The sequence below is a fragment of the Agelaius phoeniceus genome, chromosome 17, assembly GCF_051311805.1.
Source record: "Agelaius phoeniceus isolate bAgePho1 chromosome 17, bAgePho1.hap1, whole genome shotgun sequence".
In the NCBI taxonomy this organism is placed as follows: Eukaryota; Metazoa; Chordata; class Aves; order Passeriformes; family Icteridae; genus Agelaius; species Agelaius phoeniceus.
Genome location: NC_135281.1, coordinates 5,544,308 through 5,563,062, shown reverse-complemented (window position 1 = coordinate 5,563,062; position 18,755 = coordinate 5,544,308). Strand labels below are relative to the sequence as shown.

General features: G+C 46.1%; 1 protein-coding gene across 2 annotated transcripts; it reads right to left on the bottom strand.

The window, feature by feature from the left end:
- Positions 1–484: 484 nt before the first annotated feature.
- Positions 485–18,081, bottom strand: ACTR5 (actin related protein 5). Of its 2 annotated transcripts, XM_054644594.2 has the most exons (10): positions 17,663–18,081; positions 16,744–16,973; positions 15,699–15,868; positions 14,153–14,370; positions 13,641–13,823; positions 11,555–11,677; positions 10,897–11,036; positions 9,915–10,047; positions 9,227–9,458; positions 485–801 (listed from the first exon to the last, which is right to left on the bottom strand). In XM_054644594.2, exons 1-10 carry the CDS (start codon positions 18,044–18,046, stop codon positions 773–775), a joined length of 1,842 nt encoding a protein of 613 aa, XP_054500569.1. In that variant the 5' UTR covers positions 18,047–18,081; the 3' UTR covers positions 485–772. The 2 variants fall into 2 exon arrangements, with proteins under 2 accessions (XP_054500569.1, XP_054500570.1); XM_054644595.2 differs by lacking the exon at positions 485–801 and having other exon boundaries at positions 8,562–9,458.
- Between the last annotated feature and the right edge of the window lie 674 nt (positions 18,082–18,755).

Genomic DNA, 18,755 nt, shown 5'->3' with positions numbered 1-18,755 from the left:
TAACATAAAGCTGTAATCAAATGGCTTTTATGTCTAAACAGTTGTGGCAGTGGTACTAAAAAATTGTGCCATTAAAGGCTTGCACTTAACTTCAAAATATTTGAATTATACATCTCAGAAGAAACTGATGCCAGACTGAGAGAGGTACAACCTTTTTATTTTCAAGCAGAAGCATGAAGGTGCAAAACACTTTAAAAATAAACATACTTTTGCTTTAATTTCTGGGAAGATCTGAAATAATATATGTATTTATAATAATAATATATTTATATAAAAATATATATTTATAATACATATTTATAAAAATATATATTTTAATAATCTGAAATAATATATTATTATATAACATATTATATTTATATATTATACTATATTTATAATATATAAATATATATTATATATTATAATCTATAAAATTATAATATTTATATATATAATATAGAATATTTTTATATATCTTATAATTTATAAAATACAAGTGGGGTTTTTTTTAGATGTAAGCCACAGTGCCTTCTTCTGAAAGGAAGGGGCAGCCTGGTTGGACATTTTCTGACAAAGCCCGTGAAACAAAAATATGTCAAGGACATGAATTCTGCAAAGCAGGGAACTGGAATTTGTCACTTCTGGCAGGGCTGGACTCAGTTCCTACCAGCCTAGTGGGGACTGTTGGTGTCCGTGGCTCCAAAGTCAGCCCCATTTTGAAGACTGATTTCCTGAGCCAGAAAACCCAGGAGCTTTTCTGTCTGCATTTCAGGAAAACACTTCCTTCAATTCAGGAGCTGGAGCTGCTCAAACAGCCGCCTACAAGGAAGAAAAATAGGAAACGGTCAGGAGGGCTGCTCAGAACGAGTCACGGAGGGTTCTTTCTATGGGAAACACCAAATTTCTATTTTGAGTCCAAAATCACAGCACTGGTGTTTGGAGGGGTGATTTTTTTTGGGTTGTTTTCTTAATATCTACTTTTCCAGAGCAGGGACATTCCCATGTGAACCAGCTCCACTTCCCACTGGCTCTGTGGCTCAGTCCCTGCTGCCAGCTCCTGCAGAGGGGTGTTGGAGAGCACTTGGAAGTTCAAGTTGTCCTGAAACAGTGACCATCTACTTAACCCCTCTGAATAAAGCCCAGAGCTTGAGATAAAACCCCTCTCTGAGCCCTGCTTCCCAGAGGGTAAGGGTGCACTTTAATACCTGATAAAATCAATTGTTGGTTGCTGTTGGCTCCTGTGACTGAAGTGACACTGCTTGTAAAACTCCCATCCACAGCTCCTAAATTCATAATTAAATACACATTTCCAAGCCCTCTGTAAGACACAGAGCACAACCAGTGCTTGTACCTATTTCAAATCCCAGCATGTAAAATTGCAGAGTGGGTTGAAGGTGATATAATGTTATAAAGTGCATTTTGAGTTAGGTAAACACATTTAAGGGGTTGATGGTTCCTGGGAATTGTCATCTCTGCTGCCTGGGGAATCTGTTGTGTGGTGAAAAACAGCATTAACTAAGATTCCTAGCATGTATCCAAGAGACTGGGCTCAGGGGGAGTTCAGATATGAGTTATTCCCTCCATTTTTGCATCATTATAGAAGCTGTTTTCCCCCAGTACCCAGACAAATGGATCAGGGCAGCAAGGGGCAGAAAGAGCCTCCTGTGAACAGGAGCTGTGGTAAAGAGCATGGACGTGTCAGTTTTACAGCACAGGGGCAAACCAAGCCCTGGGGAGCTGGGGAATCATCCCTGGCAGCCCGGATTCAGTGCAGCCCCTGGGGGAGGGCGCCTGAGCAGAGCTCTCAGGATCACACATGGAGCATCCCCACCTCTCCCAGCATGAACCTGAAGCATGAACCCAGTGCAAAAAGCTCTGTATCCTCCTGGTCCTTCTCTACTGAGAACTCCGGGAGTGCCCAGTCGCATCTTCTCCCCCTGCCGGCGCTGCAGCACCACCAGCTGCTCTCAGCCACCTTTGCTGCTGGCCAGGGACATCGCTGAGGCACAGGAGGGCGAGGCTGGGCACAAATCACCGTGGGGAAATAGATTTGTAAAGAATTCTTGAAACCTGATAGAAAGTTTACACAATTTTGCTACAATGTGTAGCAAATGTTGCTACATTGTGTAGCAAAAGCTCATAGGCTGAAAAACATTTATGAGGTGTTATCACCAAGAAATGAGTTAGTTTCTGATAGAAGAGAATTAAGTTTTACATGTCTTATGTCTTACCTTTCATCGAGACATATAATAGAATAAAGTATTCTATTTTGACTGATAATATAATAAATATTTTATTCTATTTTCTCTGAAAAACTAAGAGTAATCCAACCCAGCAGGCCGGGGACAGCCCACAATGGGTGATGTGCGGTGCCAGGGCAGCGGGACAGCAGCCCCAGGCCCCGGGTGGATGAGCCCAGCTCAGCTCTTCCCGTTCCCAGGCCAGGGGACACTCCCGGGGCTGGATATCAAAGGCAAAAAGCATAAATAAACCCTCCAGAGGAGTCACAGCAGTTCCCACAACAAGAAGTTAGCAGCGGTTAACAAAGGATAAAAGCAAATAACCGAGCCCCCAGTTCCTTCCATCGGCACCACCCTGGAGCAGGAGGGTGTCCATCGCTGCTGGAATCAAAGCCTTCCTCCCCATTGTTCCCAAGGCAGCCAGGACAGCCCGTGGCTGTCTGCCACAGCAGGGCTGGGTGAAAGGAGCCAGGAGCTCCTCCTGCTGCTGCCTGTGCTCCTCTGGCAGGGCAGGAGCAGAGCCAGGCTGGCTGTGCCCCCTCCCAGCCCCGCACTGCTGGGCACAGCCTGGGGCTGGCACAACCTGGGGCTGCAGGCTCGGCAGCATCCCCAGCCTGTGCCATTCCCACTCTCTGGAAGAATCCCTTTGCCCAGGGTTTTTCTCCTGGGAAGCTGAGAAGCCTCAGAGGAAAGGAAAACAATTCTGATCCCATTTGCTTCTGCTGTGTTGTGCTCACATGGGGAATGTGTTTGGAGATTGTTTACCCACAGGTGATTGTTCCATTGCATTCTGCTGGGAGTTGTTTTCACTCTTTGGCCAATCAGGGCCAAGCTGTGACAGGACTCTGGAGAGAGTCACCAGTTTTCATTATTATCTTTTAGCATTCAGTGAGTATCCTTTCTGTATTCTTTAATATAGTATAGTATTCTTTAATATAATATAGTATCATAAAATAATAACCTTCTGAGAACATGGAGTCAGATTGATCATTCCTGCCTTCATGGGGGTACCCTGCAAATACAATACCAGTCCAGGACTCCAACGTGATGCTCAGTCCCACGTGGTGTTGCTACTCCAAACTCATCATCCTTGCTGTAATTTGGATGCTTTCACCTGTCCTGCCAACATGTGTGAGAGGACAGGGCTGTGGGATGGATGCCACTCCAGGAGCACTGTGTTCCCGTGTCCCTGGCTGTGCAGCAGTGAGCAGCTGGGATGGTTTCCCATCCCCTCCCTGTTTTACACACACATCACATTGCTCCTATTCCTGTACTTCCCCACAAACATCTCCTGGAGCTCACTTCCAGGACCAGGCTGGAGGAACAACAAACCTGTATGTTTATTAAGGGAAGTTAATGACTGAGTCTGGACTAAACTATTTTGACTTAACCCCCTTTATGGTGTCTATATGGAGAGTTTGGCCACATTGCAGCCTGACTTCTGCTGGTCTCCCCATCTACTTTCTGCTTTCTCTACTGGGAACTTGCTCCAACAGGGTCTCCATCAATGACAACACTTGTAAAAACCAAGCAGAAGGTAGTTATTGAATAGGGAGGCAAAAACTCTGCTCACCATTACCAGCAAAAGCAAGGTTTGCTGTCATGGACTATCTTTCAGGGAGACTCTATCCTAAATGGGGCTTTTCATGAGAAATCCACTTAGTATTCCTCTAAAATTCCAGGAGGGTGAAATCCCCCACTCCTTCATCTCATTAAGGATGAAAGAATGCCAGGTATGTGGCAGGAATCTGGGGTGAGAGGAGGAGTGGGGTATATTTTAACCAAGTTGTAGAATGGGAGAAATAAACTTAGCTAAGGATGAGGATATGAAATGTATTTCCCAGAGCTGAGAAGCAATGTCAGCCAGGAGAAATGTGCTAATGCACAGGGAACACAACTATGTTTAAAGGCCACATGTCATTGTGGATGTGCTCAAGAAAGCACTTTGGGAGCCTCTCAAGGCATTTTGCCTCTGGAGCACTGAGATTTTATCAGTTGATGGCTTCTAGATCAGGTGGCTTTATCTAAGTGTAGCAGACTAAATGCTAAAAGGCAGCAGGTGCTCAAGGTGAGGGGGTGACAGAGACCTCTGTGTACCACAGGGGACTTCTGGGCTTTCTAGTAGGGACTGAGTGATTTCTAAAATGTTGTGGGGAAACCCTGTGAAGCCTCCAAAGCAGAGCAGGAAGATCAGACCAACAGGACTGTTCTTCATCTGGGGCTGCTGTTCAGGTGCAGAAAAGTGTCACTGAGGCAGAACAGTTTTACCCATTAGTATTCTCCTTTGAAGGGAATGAAAACACCCCGAAGAACAAAACCTCCACATCAAAATGTTTAGTGGAAAGATAAGACTACCCAAAAACCACTTGCACAGACTGGAACTTGCTGCCAAGCAAGCTCAGACAAGGCAGTGAGTGCCCAGCCTCCCAGGCCTGTACAGGGCATTTTTTGCACTTGGCACAAGGAGCCATTTAGGAGCAGAGAGCACACTCCAGGGAGAGCTGCAGAAATAGGGTGATTGTTTGGAGAGAGGGCAATCAGCCTCTGCTGCAGCCAACAGCCTCCCAACCCTCCTGGGCACCAGGGCACTCAGCAAAGTGCCACCACAGCCCTTTGGGGGCTGCAGGTTGCCATCATGCCTCAAACCTTCTGCCACTCAGAGATCCACCATGCATCCTTGCCCTAAACCTAAATAAGGAAGGCACCCAATGCCCCATGGTCTCCCTGCTATCCAATACTCTATCACCCAGAATATTCCTAAAAAGCTCAAACAAGAGGAGCTTCCCAAAGGGTCTCTCTCCTCAAGGAGAGAATTCCTCAAGGAATACATCAAGGAATTCAGTTGACATAGGTTTGAACAAAGCCACACTTTTTCCTTGCATGTTCTGATGCTCATTTGTCCAGCCAGACCTGCCACAAGCTTCCCTGGGGATGAGCTTCCTCCTGAGCTAACAGCCTGACTCCTGGGAGTGCAGAAACTTGGATGCCTTCACAGAACATCACTGGCAACACAAAAATGCTTTCCCCATCAGCACTGCATATTCAGCTCCTGTCAGATGAAGGAAGAAGCTGTTTCATACTTCTCCTCAGTTCTGAAATAATTAAAAAGCTAAAAAAAAATATTGTCCTGACTAAACCCAGGAATTTTAAGAGCACAAAAGTTTCTCAGTCAGACCATAAATCCAGCTTGCTTCACGCTCTGATAGTGGGGAGCAGCAATTGCTTAAAAATAAAAGTAGACCTGCACAGAGTGAGTCTCACCATGCTTGACACTTCTGCTGGCTTCAGGAAAGGAGTGGTTTGAAGATTTTTCCACTTGGCACACTATGCATTGAGCAGATGGACCAAGTCTCCATGATTTTACTTGACCTCCTTCCTTTCCCCAGAGGAGCTGTGCACTCTGTGAAAGCCTCAGCCAGCATCACTCTCAGGTTGGCTCTGCTGAGACAGAACTGAGGGCAGAGCAACAGCTGTGAATTGTCACAAGCAAATATTGCTATGAGCTGGATCCATGAAAATGGTTCTTTCACCATGGACTCTGCTGCATTAGGAAATGGGAACTGAGTGCCCTGCTCAAAAAGAGAAAGAAAAGACCCCTAAGGGTGTAAAAAAGCAATATAACTTAAAAATAAACAACCAAAAAATCCCTTGAAACTGACACCTTGCTAACACGAGGGCTGAGATTGTGTGAACAAGGAGGGGGAAAAGGTGTTTGTCAACTACACACAGGAAGCTGAGTGCCTGAAAAGCAATGAAAGGAGCTGTAAATGTCTTGGCAAACCATGCTCAGGGTCTGAGCCATTTAAACCCGAGTTCTGTTGCAGCTGATGCTCAGGGAGCAGCTCTCCCCCTGCACAGAGCCGTGGGAGTGAGCAGTGGGGATCAGCACAGCTGCTTGTGCCTGGCATTCCCAACCATCGGCTGGAAATCCCACCATATGACTTTGGGGATAATGTTAAATCCATTACAGCATTCTCCTCTCCCCTGCTCATCCCACACAAGCTTCAAAACTTGTGGTTTATGACTGACTGCCAGAGGATCACTGTGGGCTGTCTCTGGAGGGATAATCCTAAATTTTAAGTGACACTTCACGGGCATCTTCTCTTTCTTCCGAATTGCTGTCTTACACAGCACATTAAGTATTCCAGAGATTAATAACTGGAGCAGAGAGTTCTAATCTTTGTGTCCTAGCAGAGATTTAGCAAAGAACATGTTTGAAGTTGCTGTGGCACAGGAAGCATAAGAAGCCTTGAAGCCCCAAAGCGAGGCTTGTAGGCAGCTCCAAAGGAAATCTGGGCCATGGGACACGTGATGGATGCTCAGTCTCCAGGGCTGCTCACTGACGTGGTGTTTCCACCCAGAGCAGATCTTAGGGACCCTGAGAAAGGTGGGACCCAGTTTGAGCTCTCTTTTAAATAGACCAAACTCAGCACTGCTGTGAAATTGTACTTTCGTATTCTTTGACCTGAATTAGGGCATAACTGAATTGTATAACCAGGTTACAGTTGCTTTGAACTTCATTTACCAAGGACCAAATGGGAGCCACTTGACCATCTCAGACCTGGCAATTGCCCTGGGTCAGCTTGGAGGACACTGCCAGGACAAGCACAGCAATGGTTCTGAGGCTGCTGGCACAGCAGCTCACTCCACAGCAGCCATGCCATCACTTGCCAAAGGCTCTCACAGCAGCACTTTGATTCCTCTCCACAGCAGGATTATTTTTCCTCCTACTGCTCCTCACACAACCAAAAGTCCCATTAAAAAGAGGCCTAGCAGGTGTCTTTTGGCCTGTTCCCCTCTCAGGGGGCACAAACCAATGACAGGAGACAGCCCAAGCCCCTTCTGGCTTTGGAGAGCCCTGTGCCACTCACATGGAAAAAAACCAAATCTTCTGCACATGGGGGTGAGAAAACCTTGCCACAAGTGTCCCAATGGTGGAGCTCCTCCAGGACTCCAACACTACTGTCTGAAATGACACCATTGTGCCCTGCTGCCCTCAGCACCACACACTCCTTCCATTTCTCTCCTGCCAGCAACAATGCTCAGGTAGCACCACAGCAAATCATTACCAGGGAACTGAACTGAAATGGCTAAAATTCATCCCATTCTTCAACATTCATGATTTTCATGGTGCTGCTCCAAGCACCTAACTGGCCACCAGCACACTCAGAGCAGCCTGACAGTGATCACCTGATCCAAGCTCATCAGTGGCTCTGGCTACTGTGGCACAAAGTAACAAATTAACAGCTAATATTCAGGAGATTATAAAATTCTGCTTCCTTAGAGCTGTTTAAGCAGCTGCTCTGGCACCTCTTTGTAGAATTAGACAGCTCTGCTTTGAATTAATGCAAGAGAAGTGGCAGGCACAATTTGGCCATAGATTAAAGTCACATAATCATGCATTACAGATGCCCTTTCAGGCCCTCATTCTGGAAGAGTTTCATGCACAACACTCATCTATTTAGCAGGCAACACCAAGTATCAGAACTATTTCCATACCTTGGGTAGTCCCTCTCCCTAAAGTAAAGCTAAAGATGGGTCAGAGAGGGGTCAAAGAGCAATGGGACAGCATTGACTCCAGGTCACTGAGATCAGAAAAGACATCTTCATGTGTAACTTGGCTGGTTTCAGCACAGCACGTTTTTCCACATTCTTTACCACCCACAGAATTCCCTTAATTGTCCTAAAACCTGCCTCCAGGCAGCCAGGGATAGGATCAATAATCCAAACTTGAGGTCACCTGGAGGCAGCCAGCTCCCTTCTCCTGCCCTGCCCAACAGCCTGTGAGGAGCAGGCAGGGGCCACCAGGAGCAGCATCCCACCTGGGACTGGCCAGTGCTGGGTGCCACAGGAACTGTGTGAGAGCAGGTCTGCAACACTCAGAAGAAGAACACTCAGTGCACAGACCTCAATATTTGCTCACAAATGTATCTTTTTAAAAAAATTGTAAATCTCAGTAATACTTTTGAATCCAAGAATCACATTGTGTGGCAACCAACTTCAGCATAAGCAAGTTCCTCATGTTCTTTGCTTTTGAATCTGCCAGATGACAACTTACCTTGATGCTCTGCAGTCCTTGGGGACACCAAACACCACCTCTACACCTTCTTTATATCAGTTAGTCTGGATATTTTCCCCATTCCTTAGGTTTAGGCTCAGCATTCAGTATGGATTATTCTTTTGGGAAAGCAACAAATTGTTCAGTGGGACAGCTGAATTCACAGGCAAATTGTACAGCAGGACAAGGGCTGGGCTGCAAACCTTTGTTTTTAAGCAAAGTACAACCAATCAAACCCATTGTCATAGCTCTAAAGAGGTGGAATCACTGAAACACATAAATTAGTGGTAAAGCAAAAAGCTTTGCTTTATTGCTACAACAACTTCTGATCAAAAAGTCCCATCAGAGAGCTGCCCTGCTCAGCCTGCAGAACCACTCCAGGGCAGCAGAAGGTCTGGCAGTGCCTCTGGACTGTGCTTTGTGGAGGGTTGTGTCTGCATGTGCCCAGCTCTCCAGTTTCAGCCACAGCATCGCTATCTCTGACACCGATGGAGACAAGAAGCACCCGTGGTTATTTGGTGCTGGTTTAGCAGGAAGGAGATGGAACACGAGGTCTCGGCAGCCAGGGCTGAGCTCAGCCCCCTGGTGTCCTGCAGCACGACCTGCCCGACATGTCCCGACAGACGATTGTGACACGGGCAAGGGGGACACCTGCTGGGCTGCCTGCCTTGCTACAGCCCAGCTGCAATAAAAACCACCTAAAACCAGGACATTTCATTACATCCTAAAAAGCTGTAAAACACACACTCTCCAAAACCCCTGAGCCTTACTAGGACAGTCTCTAAGAGGGAGTTTTCCCCTCCACGAGCTGCTGTGTGTGAGCAGCACTGAACTGTGCCAAGGACCGGGATGGGAGCTCAGCAGGCAGCGAGGCTCCGCCCTGTGGCTCGGCAGGAACCCTTCCCTGCAGCCACAGGGTGCCAAGGACACGGCTATGCCTGCTCACCGGGGTTCCCTGTGCCCGAGGCTCTGCCTGGAGCCTCTGCTGCCCGCGGGGCCTGCTTGGGAAGGCGGATGGGGACGTAGACGTTGGAGGCACAGTGCTCCTTGAGGTATTCCCCCCCTTTCTCTTCATAGTCCTTCCTGCTGATCCAGCCTTCCTCACGGTTCATGTGCTCCACTGCCCAGTCCCTAGCCCCATACCAGGCATCCAGGACAGGGCTGGAAGCAAGGCTAACCTGGATGGAAGGAAAACAGAACAACAATGTCAATTCAGCACAGGAAAGGGAAGCCCTTTTCACCCTGGTTACAGTGGTATATGACACACACAGCTGAATTTCACAAATTTGAGCTGATTACTCAGTGTCTCTCAGAAAGAGTAATGTTAGGAATGGGTTCAAGTGTGTTTTCACCTTGTTATCAATTCCTAAGCAATCAATTTGCAAATTTCCAGCCAAATGTGCTTTTGTATGCATGGTCCTTTAGTAGAAGCAGACTTTCCTTTCCCCTACTCACTATGCTGTCTTCACAAAGAGCAACTGAATCTTTGCTTAACCTGCACCTTCTCAGGTCAAAAAGTTGTTTGCAGACTTTTGCCTTAAAACCCTCTCCATGCCCCTGCTCTGCACCTCACCCAACTCCATCTGAGCAGAGCAGAACAGGCTGCTCACATAAACACATGGCAAAACACACACCTGAAAGGATGACTGGAATGGCCTCATTTCCAGGAGTTCCTTCTGGATTCTGGCTTTCAGTCCAGGGTACATTGTATTTCCACCAGTGAGGAAAACATTCTGGACAAGGATAGCCTGTTGTTCCTTGGAATACCTGTGAAGAGCAAGAACAGGTTCAGCTTTTCTCAAGAACCTCTGCCCTGTGAACTGGAACAGCAGTGGGGAATGCTGGTACCTTGTCCCAGGATTCACTTTGAGAAACTTCATTTTCCTAGCACCAAAAACTTTCTTTGTTTTCTGGAAATTAAAAGGGTGGCAGAAAAAACCCTGAAAGTACTCAGTTCCCCATAAATCATCAACTGGATTTCTTACCTTTCAGAAAATGTGATGCCCAATGTTCATTCAATTCAGGGGTGATATTTCATCAGTGCTAATTTGTCTGGAAATCTCCAGCAGGTGTGCCTGTATCTTAACTTTAATATATTACCCCTGATTTTAATCTCCCAAAACCAGAGACTGCCAGCTCACTGTTGCAAGTGTTTGTTGTTTCCCTCAATAACAAGTTGGACCAGGGATCTCTAAAGTGGGGTCTGTGCAAAACAATCCAGTGAGGTGCAGGCAGATAAATTGATAAATACATTTAAATAATGGTTATTTCACCTTGATCTCATTCTTCTTCAATTTTTATTTTTGTGTGTGTTTTACCACGTTCATAATAGTTTAGTAGTAGCTGTAATTTACAAATATACATATATTGGAGGTGTATACTTAAAAATTTATCATTGATGGGGTTATAGATCAAAAACCTTTGTAGACTCACTGACTTAAAACAAGCAGAGTTACATGTGGCTTTCAGGAAGACATGTCTAACCTGCAATTCTTGACTCCACCAAAAAGAACTATTCAACATATCTTCTCAAATTATTGCTAAACCCCCAGCATTTCAAAAGCTGGTATCAAATGAAGAATAGCTTGTTTGAAGTAAATTGTTCTGTAAACTCACCTCTCAAGGACAAATTGCATGGTTTCTGCTATCCCAGCCTGGTCCTCTCCTATCAGGGAGGGTTGGAAGACAATCTCTGGAGCCCTGATTCTTTCAGTGCCAAGGAAAAGCTGGTGGTACTCTGCCAGGTTAAACACGGGCTTTAAAAACATTGAGAAGTAGTGGGGAATTATGTTAAAGAACAATTATAGTCTAGAATAAGCAATGTTTCCAAACAACTCTGTACAAAGAAACAAATGGTAATGCTCCCACAGAGAAATAGCATTATACTAAAGGTTCCAAAAGGTCAGGGAAGCTGGACTTTTCCTATAATTTATTCTGCTTGGAGCCACTTAATTCTAAGGCTCAAGCTCACAAGTTGAAAGCTGTGTCCACTGGGATATCAGGCTATGGATCACAGACAAAACCACTTATTTTTCCCTTAATAACTAAGCACTGCTACACCAGGCACTGCCTGCAGAGTGAGCCAAGAGGGAATTCTCATCCTAAACCACCAGCTAAGATTGCCAGGATTTCTCTCTTCATGTCCTGTTCAGGTAGATTAGGCACCTCTTCCAAGAGCAGGCAAACAATGTTTGCATGAGGAGAAATGTCAGCAGACTGGCTGGACAGCTGGGATGCAAACCCCTGGCACAAGGTGTAAATACAGAAAGCAAACCTGCACTGCAGCAACTGGCTTCTCAACCTCAGGCTGCTCCTCAGCAAATAAAGGCTCAAACTCATTAATACTTTCCACATCCTCCAGGGACTGTTCACTGCCCAGTGGATCCAAGTCAGGAGTCTGGAAACAGAGCAAGTTATGGTAGCTTAGCTCAAGTGTGATTTCAGTTCTGGTGACACAGCTGGAAAACTCAGTCTCCTCAAATCTCAACTCTTAACACGCCTGAAAGCAAATATGCCCAGGAAACAGAAATACAGACATTCACACCAAGCACAAAAATCAAACACTTCCAAAAAATGTATCCCAATGCCAGCTCAGAAATGCAGGCCTCAGTCACCAGGCTGACTGCCAGGATCCCAGGCAGCCATGTCCTAAGCATAACAGCATATTAAAACTTAGTAAAATAGCTTTTTATATTGGTTAAAACCTGGTACCCTTCCAGCACCTCTAACTGCTCTATAATTACCACTAAATTCCCTATTTTGCTTGTGCAGAACTGGAAAACAAATATTTGCTAGCTACAAAGCTACCACACAATTTTTGAGAGTTTCAACTGTCTACTATTTGCTCACAGGATGCAGCAAATCCCTTTTTATTTTACACAGACATGAAGCTCTGTCCTAATGAAAAGCATCACTCAAAATCCTACAAGACTCCTGTTGTGAGGTAGGAACAGGTTTTTAATTCTCTACATTTTTTTGTGTTACAATGTTACCTCTGGAATTTTGTTACTAAATATTTGTTTTGGTTATTTTAAACTTGAAACATTTGTTGCAATGCCAGGATGAGCCAAAATGACATCCTTCAAACATTCCTCAGTATCTATTTTATATCTACTTAATGAATTCAATTAATCAAACTGAAGTTTAGAAGTGTTCATTGTTACAGCAAAAAAATGTAGTCTCATGAAGTCCTGTTAAATGCTTTTTTTAAATCTTGTATAAAAAGGAAAAAGACAAAACCAGAAAGATACACAGACTCAGGTGAACATCTGGTCTTACAAAGGGATTTTGTGATTATTCTAAGTGCTCTCTCAAGGCACAGACAAATAACAAAGCTTGTGGATTCATTCTGAGGTCTGAGATTGCACCCAGCAAAGAGCAGGGTGTGGGAGATGTTGGAATTTAGCCACAGTCACTGAGAAAAATCACAGGTAACTGCTAATCTTTCAATTCTCTTTTATCTAGAATATCTTCTTTTGATAGAAGGCAGAAAGATTTTTCACCACAACAAGCCCATCATCTCCCTGAATTTTGCTGAAGCATAATTATTCTGATTCTTGCACTGATAATCATGGAATGGTTTGGGTTGGAAGGGACCTCAAAAGCTCATCCAGTTCCACCCCCTGCCATGGGCAGGGACACCTTCCACTAGATCAGGTTGCTCCAAGCTGGCCTTGAACACTTCCAGGGATGGGCTAACCACAGCTTATCTGGGCAACCTAAATAAGGATCTCCCCTCTGTGTTTCAATTTTCTATTTTTCTCTTTACTTTTTCCCTGAACAGAGGCTGATAAAGCTAAAAAAGCTTTGTCTTATGTGATCTGAAAGGCAATTAAAAGCACATGCACAAGCAGCCTTAGAGCACCTCTTGGCAGCAGCTGCTGTGTGCTGGGCCTGTGTTAGTCTGGCAAAGCAGACAAGGAGCTCCTCATCTTCAAGACAACTCCAACAACCAAGTGTAGCAATTAATCTTTCATTAAGGAACCAAAAGTGAACATGCAGCTTAAATCCACCAAAAATAGACAGCTACAATGAAGGCAGGGTTGGTTGTTTACCATTTAAGTTCTCTGCACCTGAAGGGGAAGAACAAAAAGGAAAACAAATACTTTTTTAACAAGAAGATGGATGGGTTGTATCTTTATCTCCTGTGTATCTTTAATAGAAGACTACTGAAGGTTAAGGATGGTTGTCTCAAGACATTCTCTCTGAAAAGAGAGAAGCAGTTGCCAATGAAATAATGACTTGCAATGTGTTAAAGAAAAAGCTTAGTTCATCAATGGAAGTCTGAAGGGACACATTTTCAAGCACAGAAGTTTAATTCATTCAGAGATAAAATGAGGATTAACTTGGTGAAATCCTACCTCTGGCTTGCTGTCCACAACATCTACTTCAATATTGACTTCTGACTGTAGGATTTTCTGCTTTGTCTGTTCAACAGACAGACTCAATTTGTTGATGTAAGACTGAAGCTCTTCTGCAGAGTCCATGTTCAGCTCCACCAAAGCTTTATGGAACTGATCCATCTGACCATCTTCTAAAAGTTCCTGTGGACAGATCAGAGTTGGTTGTGATGAACAAGATAGGGCAAGGGCAGTCAGCAGTGATGTACAGACACTCTGCTTGCATGACTAGAGACTATGATGTGCACACTTGGACAGCATTTGAAGTATTTCCCAGAAGTGCTGTTCAGAAACTGAAAACACCCCCTGCATCAATAATCTCTATTAACTCACAACTAACCTTGGCAAGCTCCTATCAGGGAACACCCACGACAGTCACAGCTTCTTTACCATGATGTGTGACCTTCTGATAAAGCTCTGAGGACAGCCTGTCCTCCTCCCAGGACACCACACTGCACCTCTGCCTGCATTACCTGCACATAGAGCAACCTGTCCAGCCTCTCCTGGTCCAGCTGCAGCTTCTCCTCCCGGCGCCGCGCGTTGAGCTCCTGCAGCCGCCGCAGCTGCTGCTGCCTCTTCTCCTGCTTCTCCTCAGATGCCACAGTGCTGCCCAGCAGCTTGTTGGAGAAAGGCAGCTGCATCTTGTGCACATTGTCCTCGTAGTACTCTGGGCACCGCCACTTCTGCAGCTCTGGGCATTTGGAAAGCAAAGCAACTTTTTGTTCTGGCAGCACAAAACAATGATTTGAGTGTTGCGCGCACCTCGTGTGAAGGATGAAAGGTGAGGAAAGAAGGCAAAAAAAGTGCAAGCACGGAATTTTGTCACCTCTTGGCAGCTGTTCCCAAGCTTGGCTGTCCCCTCTGAGTGCTGCCTCCAGGTCACAAAGCCAGTGCAAGCAGCTCTGAGTGCTCTGACCTCCAGGAAACACCAAGTACTACAAAGTGCAAGTCTCTTTGCCCAAGGGGAGGGAGAGCACTCACACATTTCTAAGGAAGGCTCAAAGTGACAAATTTTAAAAAAACACTTTTCTTCAGGCACTACTTCGGATGACGTTTGCCATGGAAATTAAAAAACTTAATTTAATTCACACACAGTCATGAGAAATGTCCTGTGCAACTTTGGAAACCTTAAAGCAGATACAAAACACAGAAATCCTAACCCACTAAGAGGTTATGTTGGCATATAAAAGAAACAAAAAGCTCCTTTAAAATTCTTTTCCACTGAAACCATCACAGTTTTTACTCACAGAGAACTCTGAACCAATACAAATCTTTTCTTTGTAGCAATAGTAGTAGTTAAATTATATTTCTGGCTTAATTTTAAATATTAACCTGCTGTTAAACGTAAGGCAGGTTACCACAAAGAAAGCAAAACAGAAGGAGAATATTTCTGAAAGAATTCGAGCCGAGTTCAAAACAAGGGGTAGAGAGGACAAACTAAAAACATTGAGGACAAGTGGGGAATTATGTTAAAGAACAACAACAATCAAGTGAGAAAGTTTCCCAGACTTCAAGATAGACTGGAATCCACAAAAGTGTGTAACAGATTCTAGAGAGTAGTGTAGATGTATCACTTGGTGAGAAATTTAGGGTTTTGGGATTTTTAGTATGCTGTGGATGGAAGCAAGATGGAGGGCACAGGGTGTCTTCTTCATGCTTCTTCTTCCTTCTTCTTCATGGGTTTGGGTGGCATTTTGTAATTGGGCAGAAAAGTCTGCACTGGGGGCTCTTTGGGATCAGTTATTGAGTTAAAAGGGAAAATAATCCAGGTGTCAGCTCTTAATTGGATAGTTTAGTCTTAAAAGACCTTGTACCAAGAAATTGTTGGCCACTTTGTGCCTTCTAATGAAAAGCTGCTGAACTCACATGGTGAGAATGTTTTACTGATAAGAAATAATAAACACCTGAGTGTGAACACAAACTACTGTCTGAAGTGCCTTCAATCCAGACCCAGAGAAACCCACAACTGGGACCCCCAGAGGTGAGCAGTAGCAGGTGGTGAATGAGAGCTGGATTTACCTTCGATGTAGTCCTGGGCAATGTAGCTGTGCTCGTGCAGGATCTCCTCCATGCGGCTCAGCGTGATGGCCGCAAAATGCCCGGGGTACTTGAGCTGCAGCAGCCGCTGCAGGTACACGGCAGCCTGGCACCCCCCCAGGTTAATGCGCTTGCAGTTCTTGGCATCCAGCCTCAAAAATGCAAACAGACACAGCTCACACTCAGGGAATTCACAGCAAATCAAACTGAGCTCCTGCTTCCCCCCCAAAGTGTTGATTTTGAAGTGTAGATAATATTCACAGGTAAGTATCTCAAGGTTCGGTTACCAGAGAATTGAACACCCCTGCTTTTCTCAGGCAACAGCAAAATCACTGCTGTTTCACTATTTGAACTATTTATAACTGCTGGTTCACTATTTTATTGTGAAAGGCTCTGTTCTGCTTTAAAAACAAAGCCCAAATATTAAATAAATTTGGCTACAGCAAGGAGATGTTCTGTTCTAACACAGAACGCATCCAAGGACAGGTTCACTTCTAAGACAAGTGGTGCTAAAAGTAGTTTTTTAACCTTTGGAGCACTTAGTGGTTGGACAAGTGTAAACCTTGAAAATTTATTACCAGATGTAATAAAGCCATCTCCTGTAGTAAGGATTAAAAAAGATTAAAAAAGCAAAAAGAGATAGTAGAGCAATGTAGCAGAATAACCAAAATGGTAAATGCCTCCTGCACTGCAGAAGTCCCACACACAGAGCACTTCCCTTTGTCCCAAAGCTGCTTTAAAACCTAAATTATGTTTGTTAATGCCCAGTTTCACTCGGGGCACATATCCCCTTCCCCCTTTGAAAGTATACATCAAGGCACAATAAACAACTAAAACACAACATTTACAAGAGCTGCCCTGCTTCTTCAACTCAAAACTCAACACGGCTTAGCAAAATCTGCAGATCTGATTTTAACTCATCAGTATAAATTACTACAAGAGTTAATAGTGCAGGGCTGGAGGAAGTGGTATTTGCATCACTTGAAAAGCCAGTGGCTGCACCAGACATCAGACACTCTGAACTCACCTGCCTTCTAAGACTGGCAAAATGTGTGTGCACTGGTACCCTGAGGATATCACCAAACCACTGCAGGGCCAGTTCTGCCTCCTGTTATGATAAAAACTGTACAGGCTGTCCACACCATAGGACACTTTTGGTACTTGGTAGCATTCAAAGAGGAGCTCAGACATCATTTGCCTTGAGTACAGAGGGTTGCAAACTGCTTCTGTCAGAACAATTGGGTGATCCACACAGCCCTGGGAGAGACAAGGGGAAAGAACAGTAATAAAGGTATGAAGGGAAAAGCCAGGATTAGTTATCTCTGCTTCTTCTTTTAAGCATCAGCAAAAACTCCTCCAAAATAGGCATGAGAAAGCATTTTATGTGCAAGATATTAATCATGAAAGTTAAATCATATCTAGTGCTTAAGGGGGTAAAAAAATGTTAATGCTAATTCAATCAAAGAATAAACTCACGATGGTGGAAGAGAATGGACTTTTAAAGGCATATATAAAAATCCAAGTAACCAAAATCCATGCAATGAGGACACGAGTGAAAACCAGTGGAAGTTTAGTTCCACTCTGGGTAAAGCTTTCAAACTGGTGTTGTCATGCAGGTAATGGGCTCCATGGTCTGAGAAGCAACGCTCAACACAGCTGGGCATGCAGGTGGTCAGTAAACACTACTAATAACAGCATTATCCACCCGTAAGTTTAGGGGAGTACGTTTAGATTAAATACTAATAAAAGATTCCTCTCCGTGAGGGTGATGAGGCACTGGCACAGGTTGCCCAGGGAAGTTGCGGCTGCCCCATCCCGAAGTGTCCAGGCCACAGAAATCTGAGCAACCTGGTCCAGTGCAAGCTGTCTATGCCCATGGCAGGGCGATCCCTTCCAGCCCGAACCATTCCGGGACCCACAGGCGGCTCCGCCCGGCCCGCCCGTACCTGCGAGGAGACGCCGAGGCGTTGGAAGACGTGGTCGAGGAGCAGCTCCTGCAGCTCCAGCTGGACGGGCACGTTGCGGTCGAAGGGCGAGCGCAGCAGCCAGCGCAGGGGCTCGGGGCTGCCCAGGTCGTTCCCCACCTGGGTCTCTGCACCGGCCCCGCCGCGGGCCCCGCGGCTCCGCGCCGCCAGCGAGCGGAACCGCAGCAGCGGCTCGGCGGGCACGGCGGGGTCGGGGCAGGCCCATCCCGCCCGTGTCTGGAAGGAGCCGTTGTCGATGACCAGCGGCGCCGGCTGCGGGCTCCGCACGGCCGCGCTCGGCTCCAGCACCGGGTCCGGGGCCCAGCGCGCGTCCCGGAACGCAAACACCCGCGTGGGCGCCGCCATGGCGGGCGCGCCTCCCGCCCGCGTCCGGCCGGCAACGCGGGCCTGCTCCGGGGTTCCGGGGCGCCGCTGCTGTGAGGCGCGGGATCGTGGAATAATCGAGATAATCTTAAACGGGTGTGCTCCGTAATGTGAGGGCTTTGTGTGCTTCCAGGGAGAGGCGACCTAACCGCTGGGACAGGGAGAAGCCAACACAGCACAGAATCACAGAATGGACCTTAAAAGATCTCCCTTGGCAGGGACACCTTCCACCATCCCAGGGTGCTCCAAGCCCTGTCCAGCCTGGCCTTGGGCCCTGCCAGGGATCCAGGAGCAGCCCCAGCCTCTCTGGGCACCCTGTGCCAGGGGCTCACAGTAAAAAAATATCTTCCTGATATTGAACCTAGATTTCCCCTCTTTCAATTTGTAGCATTCCCCCTTATGCTGTCACTGCAGCTCCTGAGGAAGAGTCACTGCCCAGCCTCCCTCAGCCACTGCAGCTCCTTCACCCACTGGCAATGTGCCATGAGGTCTGCACACGCCTTCTCCTGTCCAGGCTGGACAGCCCCAGCTCTCCGGCCTGTCTCGAGGTGCTCCAGTGCCCTCAGAGCGCCATGGCCTCTCCTGGACCCGCTCCAGCAGCTCCAAGTCCTTCTGCTGCTGCTGGAGACACCACAGCTGGGCCCAGCGTGTGAGGTGGGGTCTCACCTGAGCAGAGCAGAGGGGACAATCC